At 53.0% G+C, this 9,932-nt stretch overlaps 1 protein-coding gene across 3 annotated transcripts; it reads right to left on the bottom strand.

Annotated features, from left to right (window-relative positions):
- Positions 1–4,138: 4,138 nt before the first annotated feature.
- Positions 4,139–9,549, bottom strand: CITED1 (Cbp/p300 interacting transactivator with Glu/Asp rich carboxy-terminal domain 1). 3 transcript variants are annotated; one of them, XM_060183587.1, is made up of 4 exons: positions 8,884–9,021; positions 8,256–8,432; positions 5,196–5,320; positions 4,139–4,777 (listed from the first exon to the last, which is right to left on the bottom strand). In XM_060183587.1, exons 3-4 carry the CDS (start codon positions 5,253–5,255, stop codon positions 4,217–4,219), a joined length of 621 nt encoding a protein of 206 aa, XP_060039570.1. In that variant the 5' UTR covers positions 5,256–5,320; positions 8,256–8,432; positions 8,884–9,021; the 3' UTR covers positions 4,139–4,216. The 3 variants fall into 3 exon arrangements, with proteins under 3 accessions (XP_060039570.1, XP_060039571.1, XP_007526121.1); XM_060183588.1 differs by lacking the exons at positions 8,256–8,432; positions 8,884–9,021 and adding an exon at positions 9,404–9,549; XM_007526059.3 differs by lacking the exon at positions 8,256–8,432 and having other exon boundaries at positions 8,884–9,287.
- Between the last annotated feature and the right edge of the window lie 383 nt (positions 9,550–9,932).

Raw genomic sequence — 9,932 nt, 5'->3', positions numbered from 1 at the left:
ACCACAACATTCCTTTATTTAGGAAGCAGTCCTCCCCCTCTCCAACAGGAACCGCCCCTCCTGCACTCTTTCACAGCACCCATAACTCTCCTTCCTGCCACTTCACTATAATTTTAAGATCTGTGTATTTGACTATTTTCTGTCTCTTTGCCAGACTTCAAGCTTCACGAGAGCAAGGGGGAATATGTTCACCACATATCCCTGGTGTCTAATGTGTGCCTAATTGGTGCTCAGCGCCATGTTTGTGGAATGAACGATTCCCCGATTCCCCCCCCACACACACACACACACACAACTCCAACCCCAACAACCTGTGGGCTTTTCGAGGAAACCAAGCTACTGGACTTCCTATTGGTTTCTGAAAACAAACAAAAATCACGGGCTTTCTACTTCATGGTTCCGGTTTATGTCATGCCCCGAGTTTACACATTCATGTTCCAATTACTCTTTGAGTGTGCAGGTGATGCTGTTCCTCTAGTTGTCTACCAGTATGGCTGTCTAATAAAAATCCAGCTCATCCTTTCAGCCTGAGACAGCAGTACAGGGTCCCTCTAGTTTGCTCCTAGGGAGCAGTACTGCATCTGACCTCTAAGAGGTGCTCTTGGCTGCACATCATTATCTACTCTTCAGTCACAAGCTCCCTGCAAGTAAAAGTGTATTCCTTTACTTCCTTCCTTCATGCCCACCTTCTTCCTTTCTTCCTTCCCTCCCCTTTCTTTCTACCCTCCATCCCTTGCCCCCCCCTTTCCTGTCACCAAGGTGATTGCTGGAGCCTAGTGTCTGCACAACTCCACCATTCCCAGTAGACATTTTTCTTTTCATTTTTATTTTGATTGAAGGTGAAATGGGGTGGGGGGAGGAATATGAGGAGGCAAAGGAGGAGGAGGAGGAGAGATGAAGGAGAGAAATAGGAGGAGGAAGAGGAGGAGGAGGAGGAAGAGACACCTGTAGTACTGCTCCACCGCTAGTGAAGGTTCCCCCTGCAGGTGTGGACCGGAAGCTTAAAACTGGGTCCTCACACATGGCAATGTGTGTACTCTACCAGTTGTGCTACTGCCTGCCCCCAGGGAGCAGTTTTTAAACTGTGTGTAACTGGGGATATTGCCTCCTACCCTCAGGGTCCTCCTCACCCAGGAAGCTCGTAACTTTATGAAGGTTTCTGAAGATGTTGGGGAGAAAACCTAGATATGAAATGGTAGAGCAGGTGTTTTTCAGTTCTGTTACAGGAGTTGTTTGGTTGTGGTTTTCTGGTGTTTGTCTTTCTCTAGATGAGAACCCTCTCAAAGCCTACCCCATCCCCTGCCATGTCCCGTAAAGTTCCCTCATTCTGCTTCTCCAGTAGTAAATTTGAACAAAGGCTGGGTTCTCCCTGGAAGATACTTCTGACTCCTTTCCTGCCAAGCCCTCAGAAGAGGAAGCTGCTCAGTTGGCTGTATTTCTGGGTGCCTCCTGGCCCCCAGTGCTAAGTAGCAAGGTAACCACACTGAAACCTTGTCTTCTCTCTGCATTCAGAAGTCAAACTTTCCTGGTGCACCCCGCCAGACTTTTGAGTCCCAACTCGCTGTTACCACTCACAGAGACATTAGCCCGTATTTAAATTCTGGTTCTTCATCACTGGGGTCCCTTTCCTGAAACTGTTCCTGCAGAACAATTTTTCCCTTCATTCTTTTCTTGGCCATCTCTAGTCTTCCTTCCTTCATCCCTGAAGATTTTTGTTTTTTCTCCAGGTAGAGGGTGGGAAACAGAGGGGAAGAGAAAGAGAGAAACAGAGAGGAGAGACACCACAGCATGAACCCACCACTTGTGAAGCTATTCTTTTGCATGGTGCTCCCATGTGATGGTTGGGTGCTCAAATCCAGGTTCCGGCGTATGGGAAATTATGTGCTCTATGGGGCAACCTATTTACTGCCTTTATTTATTTATTTTCACCAGGGTTATCACTACAGCTAGGTACCTGCGTAATGAATCTACCTCTTCTAGCAGCCATGTTGTCCTTTTAAATTTTCCTTTTATTTGATAGAACAGAGAAGAAACTGAGGAGGAAATATATATATATGAAGAGAGAGAGAGAGAGAGACCTGCAGATTTGCTTTACTGCTTTTATTTGCTTTAAAGCTTTCCCTTTGCAGGTGGGGAGCAGGGGCTTAAACTCAGTTCCCTGCACATGGTAACGTGTGCTCAACTGGGCACACCACTGCCCTCTTGTCTTCTTTAAAAACCCAGTTGTTCCTCTGTGTAGAGCTATGTGTTTACATCAAGGCACAGAGCAGGGTTATTGAGGTATGCCCCAGAGAACCCATTGCAGCCACTGTGTAGGGTGAGGTGTGATCAGGATTGGGGAATAGGATTGGTTGGGGGAGGGGGTTGTCTTCAGTCTTTGTAAAGTTTCTATATTGGGACAAAAGGAGATTGCATCATGTGTTTATTACTGTGTGATAGCAAAACAAATGCATGAACCAGCCCAATACCAGGAAACTTTCCCTAGACTTCCCAGGCAGATGGAGTTATTTCCTTTTCTGGGATCAAATATATCACCCCACCCCAGTCCCTACCCCCAACTACTGTTATATTGTAATTTGCTGCTGCTTACGTTTCTCTCTGTGGGGAATGCCCTCAAAGGTAAAAACTTTGTCTGCCTCAGGTTCTTAGTGCCCAGAAGAGTTCCTGGCTCAAGCAGGTGTTCAGAAAGTGGTGAACCTTTGCTAGTGGACCACTTTGAAAGCACTTGCTATAGGTAAGCCCTGATGCTAGTCCTGAGAAGCCAATTAGAGTGGTTTCACAATGAGCAAAGAACAAAGTCTCTTTGGGTCTGAACTATGGTCAAGGAGTCTCCAAGTTTTCAGGCCCTTGGGTTAGGTCAACATGACGATGGAGCTGGATTGGACCTCCCCCATCTGAAGGCAAGAACCCAGTTCAGAGCTGTGACCTTGGTGTGTGATATGTTTCTGAAGCCACTTCCTACACAGCCACTCATTTAAAGGCTGTTTTTTTTAAAGTTAAATCATTTAAAATATTTATTTACTTATTCCCTTTTGTTGCCCTTGTTTTGTTGTCGTTGTTGGATAGAACAGAGAGAAATGAAGAGAGGAGGGGAAGACAGAGAGGAGGAGAGAAAGATACCTACAAACCTGCTTCACTACCTGTGAAGCAACTTCCCTGCAGGTGGGGAGTTGGGGGCTTGAACCCGATCTTTACGCCGGTCCTTGCACTTTGTGCCACGTGGGCTTAACTCGCTGCACTACTGCCTGACTCCCAAAAGCTGGGGTTTTATGTCCAAATGCTAAGCTTGTCAAGCCCAGTTCTCTGTATCTTTTTTTTTTAAATATGTATTTGATATATATCGAGAGACACGGAGATGGAAGAGGGGAAAAGAGAGGGAGCAAGATAGACACTTGCAGCACTGCTTCACTGTTCATGAAGGGCTTTCCCCCCCTGCAGATGAGAACTGGGGTCTTGAACCTGGGTCCTGGAGCATGCTAATAAGTGCACTCTATCAGGTGTGCCACCCTCCCACTCTTTATCAATAAACCAAGCTGTTCCCATATAGGGTGGGCCAGGGAGGCAGAAGTTAACAAACTATTCAGACTAGCTGAATCCCAGTTCAAAGGTGGGAGTCTGTATCTTTTGCAATTTTCCAGGGCAAACTGAGCTCCAAGGAGCCTTCTCAGGTCCCATCTGTTGTCCACGGGCAAAAGGGCAGAGAAATTACATCAATGGGTCATTTGGGTTAGGGTGAGAGAGTAGGCAGGGGTAGTAGCTTTGGAGTTGGTGTGTGCCAAAGGGTAGTAAGGGTAACCCTTTACACTTGGAGACTGAAGAAAGTTGTAGATTAGTCTCCCCCCCTCCAGGAATGCTTCCCCCACCAGTCCTCCTATCCAACCCCAAATAACACTGTTCCAGGATCTTAGGGCTAGAAGGCTACACTCCCAAGGAGACAATGGCAGTGGTGGTGATGGTAAGAATTCATTGAGTAGTTCTTTCCATTTCTCATTATCCCTCTCACCCCATTCAGCCCCCTCTTAGCTATCCATACAAGACCCCACCCTGGGCTAGAGGGTGCCCAAAGGGTATCAGTTAACCCCCACCCCCACATACGCACACCTTTAGACCTCAAAGAAGAACGCCTCCACTTAGCTCATCTCTTTGTAAGTAACTTTTATTTGTATTTACAACAAAACTGGTGGCTTTATTCCTCCATCTTTAGGAACACTTGGCATCAGCAGCCAGAGGGAAAGTCTGCAGTGAAGTCAAACTCATTCTGCCCCAGCCACAGCTCTGGAAGCTCATTGGCTCGGTCCAGTCCTAGTTCCACCACCAGCGACATCAGCACTTCCTCATCCACTGGGTCTGAATCGATTAAGGCAGGGCTCTGGGCACCAGCAGGAGGAGAGACTGACCCCGCCCCTCCCACCTGAGGACCCCCAAGGCCCCAGTTTGGCAGGGCCCCTGCCTCATTAGCTTGGCCTGGAGTGGCAGTGGCAGTGGCAGTGGCAGCGGCAGCAGTGGCAGCCATCCCTTGATACTGACTATTAAGTTTCTGCAGCTGCATACTGGCCATCAGGTGAGGGGAAGAGTGCAAGTTGAAGGGAGGGGGTTTAGTGGGAGGGGTAGTGGGAGGAGAACCCACTGGAGATGGAGAGAGGGAGGAGCTAGCAGGAGCCCCAGTGGCTTTGGTTCCATTGGAGGCAACCCCAGGGTAGTGCAGAATGGCCACTGCTTTGCGATCTTTCACCCCCAGGTTAGAGTAGGCCAGAGAGCTCATCTCTTGGTTGGCATCCTAGAAGACAGAGAAAGGCACAGCATAGAACCCCTGCTCTTGGCTGGTCCCTCAGCACTCATCAGGTCCAGAAACTTCTGACACGCACTTCATTTGGGGCCAGCAGGTTCCTGGCTTCCACCCTCCATGGCATTTGAAGAGGGCTTCCTGTTGCCTCTCTTCACCACCTCAGTGTAATCTTTTTCAATGGAGTGGTTCGGCTCTATTTAATTGCTCCATTGCCTGGCATCTTTTGATGCCCCATAGTGGCTCTGATTCGATCATGCTTAGGTGGAAGCTATTTATTCTCAACCGCCACAGAAAATGCCCTACTGTCTCCCCTCTGCTAAAGGACACCTAGAAGGGCTTACTGCACAATCCCAGACCAATCACTCCTCCCAGGCCTCAGTGTCTCCATCTGTAAAATGGCAAAAATTACCTCTTTTGCAGGCGAGGTGCCACCCTTGACATCAAGTGCAGGCCTCGACATAGTTGGCATTTCAGGGACTTGCCAGAAGTTGGAAAAGTTGGTGGGGAGTGCTACTGCCAGTTGGAGCTGTTGTGCTGTATGTACATGAGAAAGAAGAGGCAATAAGGGTAAAGGCTTTGTTGACCAAGAAAGCACAAAACAAAGCAGGGCAACTGCACACAGTTACAAGGCAAGCACAGTGACAGGGTGAGGGTCGCCGAGACCAGAGACTCTACCAGAGCAGAATGAAGAGATAACCCTGAAACTGGCACCCTAGGCAGCAGAGATACTGGCAGGTTTGACCAGATACTGCCCAGGTGGCCAGCCCCCCCCCACCACCACCAAGAGAGAACACATGCAAGCGGTTTCAGAGCCTCAGTGTGAGGTGCTGAAGGTACTATCCCTGATTCTCAGAAATGGATTGTACTAGAGTAAGCAGATCCCATTTCCATGGGCCTCAGGTGAGTGGGAGAAAGTCAGAAGGCAGTAGGGTACATACAGACTACTTAGAAAGCTAGAGCCAGTAGCCCAGAGGAATAAGTCTCAAAGCAGATGTGATGAGGCTGCAGAGCTCTGCCTCAGGTCTGAGTGTAATGAAAACTGAGCTGACAAGCTGCTAAGAATGTGTCACCTTTGCTCCAGGCCTCAACCTTCCCCACCTCCCACCCCCCAAATACTGAGCTTGCACAGGACAGCTGCTCAGAGCCCTGCCACACCCATCTAGAATGAATAATTTTCCTGGAGGGAAACAGAGTCAATGGCTTTCCTATCTGGTAGTGGTGGTTTTGGGAACAGGATTTAGCATTCCTGTGCCCACCTGCCTCAGCTAGATGCCATACCTGGAATGATTCAAATTGTTTCAAAAGTGATTTCCAGGTCCAAGTTCCAAAGAACAAGGGAAAATACTCCCAAACAATAAAATCAGGACCAAAAAAGTCCAAAAACTCAAGCAATTTCCCTGGAATTTTATTTTCTAAAAACCCACTAACTCTAGTGGTCACATGTCAGAAATACGTCCTTTTATATTTACATATGTCCCCTGGCCCAAAGCGACGTCAAAGCATTAAAAAAAATGGCCTGAAATCTTTCCAACAGGGTTAGAATTCTCCATGAGGCCTCTCTCCCCACAGTGATCATTAACAATCACTTCAGACACTTCCAGGAAGTGGCCACTTAGTGCCTCTTTATCATCTTCGCACCATGCTCTTAAAAAAGAGGAAAGTAAGGCAAAGAGGGGAAACTGGGGTGGGGGAACATGAGAAAAAAGAAAAAAAAAAAGTCAGTTGCCAGTGGCCCAGGAGGTGGCGCACTGTATGAGGCCTTGGCTTTTCAAGGCTGAGGTCCTGAGTTCCATCCTTGGCACAGCATATGACAGAATGATGCTCTGGTTCTCTCTTCCTGTCTTTCCCTGCCCATTCTCTCATAAAGAAATAAACACAATAATTTTTAAGTCAGTTGCCAAGACACATCCCCACCTCCCCAGGATGTTTGATTTGAGCCCTATTCATTCTCCAAAGCATTCAGAGAATATCCGAAAGTAGTAATCACAAAAACGGTGAGTCTAATCCATGTAGTCTGCAAGAGCCCTAACATCTTCAGTCAAGCCATTTTCATGTCCTAAGAAAAATAAACGGAAGGATCCTGCCATCTTTTCACGTTCCTCTCCTGCCTTTCTTATTTATGCCTGCTGCTACCCCAACTTACATTAGGGAAAAACAACAGCAGCACCAACAATAACAAAAAGAAACACAAAGGGGTGGGGAGAGGAGGAAACAGCACCAGAGGAGAAAGTATCTAGGTTCTGACACCAGATCTGGGAGGCGGTCATTCCCCCCCAGTCTCAGCTTTCAAGCTGCGAGCGCCCTTAGGCCCGACCCCATCTCCATTCATCAGTCGCTTCTCAGCACTGTCCACCGCCCCCCCCCCAAAAAAAAAAAACCCACCCAGACCTCCTCGGCCCAGGCCGCATGGGATCCCTGCTCCCTCAGGCGCTCTTATAAGTGTTGTTGAATCCCTCGGGAGCAGGGATTTTGCATTTCAATCCGCACCCCAGCTCTGACTTCCCTGATTGATTTTTCTGTCCCCACTCCGTCCGTCGAAGGCAAAACTTGGCAGCGAGCGAATGTGTGGGCCGGCTCTGCAAGCCACAAGCTGACCGCAGCGACTGGGTTGCGAGAGGCGGCTGGGCAACCAGGAGCAACAAGTGCCTCCTCACCCACCGTCGCTTTGTGGGCCAGGCCCCCCGTTTCCCAGTCCCGCCGCCCGCTCTCAGGCTTCTGAGCGACCTTCCTCCAAGCCAGGTAGTTCCCTCCCACCTAGAGGAGGGTTGAGGGGAGAGAGTGAGGGGCGAGACCCGAGAGGATGGGGGTTGGTGGGGGGAAGCATCAGTAACCTGTTGGGAGACCAAAAGTTAAAATGGCACCAACCAGATGGCTTCGTCTCGACTGTTATTTTTCTCACGCTGGAGAAAGGGACAACTAGTCCGTCCCCCCCCCCCTCCAGTAACTGCGCCTTCGGTCTCGCCACCTGAAAAACTAGAGCCCCCTCACCCACCCACCCCCGGCTTGGCTTGCGGAGCCCTCAGCTCGGGTCGGCTTGGCTTCGCTGCGGGAGTCGCCACATCCCAGGTGGAGCCTCCGGAAACTGGGGCGGTCAGAGCATCCCCGCACAGTGGGCTAAGGCACTAGGCTCCCGAAGAGCTAGCTTCAAGCGCCTGTCGCTACCTATGGCCATGCCCCGAACCGATGGCAGAGAAGCAAGGGCCCGGCAGGGAAGGGCGCGGGGCGGGAGGGGGGAGAAGGTGTCTTAGCCTAGGCGGCGAGTTTGGGGGCCCGGGATGTTTTTCTCCTGTGGCGCCCCGCTTCCTTGCGGGCGACCACTCCCTCGCCTCGCAGACACTGAGCGGTCTCAGGGCACCCGCCGCTTCCCAGGGTGACCCATCCCGCCCCCGCCCGCTGCCCCCAGCCAAACCACAGCCGGTGGTCGCCGCGATCACCCCCGCTACAAGAAGAGAGAGGTTCGGTAACTTGCCCAAGGTCACAGAGCGAGAAAGTGGCGGAGCCCCGCTTCGCTGGCAGGTCTGCGTCCACGTCCCGCGCTCCTCCAGGCAGGGACTCGGTGCGCCGCCCAGCACCGCTGGCTGGGTTTATAGGCGAGGGGTGTGTGCGTGGGGGGGGGGCGTGCGTGTGCAGAGAGCGCAGAGGTCGGCTGGGGGAGTGGAGGCAAGTTGCCCAGATTCGCGAACTTCCAGCTCGCAATTCTGCTGAACTCAGCTCAAATAGCCCCTCTCCACTCCGGTGTCCCCCCCCGACCCCGCCCCCCAGCAACGCCACGCCGAGCTGCCCCCTGAACCCGAGCGCCCGGGTGCAGTCCGGGCGCCAAGCAAAGTCGCAGGGCGGCCGAGCGGGAGAAAGCGCGGGCCCGGGAAGACAAGGTGCTGCGGTCTCTTCCAGGAGGAGCGGGCGCCTGGCCGCCTTGGCCGCTCGGTGGGCGCGCTGGCCAGCAGGCGGGCGGCGGCCCCTCCGGCTCCCAGCCGGGCAGCTTTCCAAAGGCAAACAAGTCTCCTCGAGCCCCCCGGTCTCCCAGCCGCCGCCCGCTTGCCAAGTCGCTTGGTGCGGGAGTCCCCGGCCCCGCCGCCCTACCCGGCGGCCCAGCTTACCTTCGCGAAGCCGCCTGCCCGGGAGAGGGAAACGCGCAGCCCCGTGACCAGCCGGCCAAGTGGAGGAGCCCCCAGCTCCGCCGCCGCCGCCGCTGCGAGCTGGAAGCGCTGGGTGCCACCCGACCCCAGGGCGCCTGGGAAAAGCCCGCACCGCCGCGCCGCGCCGCGCCGCGCTGCGCCGCGCCGCGCCGACCGCACCAAGCCCGCACCGCGCTCGCGCCTGCCCGCAGTTTCGGCGCCTGACTCTGGGGCGGTGCCGTGGCAGCCGCCGTGTTCCCTTGCTCTTGCTCGCGCTGGGAGCCCGGGTCTCAAACCGCTGTTGCCTCCCGGAGAGCCTCAATGCACATGCACCCGGGAGCGGGCTGGTTTTGGCTAGAAATCCCAGGAAGGATAGAGAGCACCCCTTTGCCGTCCCTCCCCCCCCCCCCATTTCCAGGTCTCTTTAGCCGGCTTAGTGCATTATTAGCACATGTCCTGGATCGTAAGCGAGTTGGCTATAAAATATGAACTGGATACTCACCGAGTGCGCCAGAACGGGTGCTGTGCTCCCCCTCTGCTGTGCTCCTCTGGGCGGGCAGCGAACCTTTGCTGGCGGACTGCGGGCGGCCAGCCGGGCGGAGCGATCCTCCTCTAGGCAGCTTAGGCTTGCCCGGTCTTCAGCTGTGCCGCCGGGAACATTTTATAGCGGCGACGGGCGTGCGTGGCCCTTTAAAGGCGCTCGAGCTGGTGCAGTCACCTCAGCTCCTGTGAAGCGAAGGGCCGGCTGGGGAACCGAGTGCAAGAGACCACGCGGGTCCAGCGGCGCGGGGCACGGGACGCAGCTTGGCACTCGAACCCTGACCACAGGCTTATGCCTGCGCTTCTCTGGCTGCCAGGGGTTCGGGTCCGGGACACGGTTTCTCCCCACCGACCTGCATAGACTTATCCAATAAATTCCACTTAATAATTTCCCTGTCTGTTTTCTGACCTCAATGAAGTGAGTGGTAGAGGGAGCTTTAGGAGGTCTGGGGGCTGAGTTTTAGACGCAGGGAAAGACTTGAAGGTGGGGG

The sequence above is a fragment of the Erinaceus europaeus genome, chromosome X (assembly GCF_950295315.1).
Source record: "Erinaceus europaeus chromosome X, mEriEur2.1, whole genome shotgun sequence".
NCBI classification, from domain to species: domain Eukaryota; kingdom Metazoa; phylum Chordata; class Mammalia; order Eulipotyphla; family Erinaceidae; genus Erinaceus; species Erinaceus europaeus.
The sequence above is the reverse complement of the archived record's forward strand: the minus strand, read 5'-3'. Positions and strand labels throughout refer to the sequence as shown.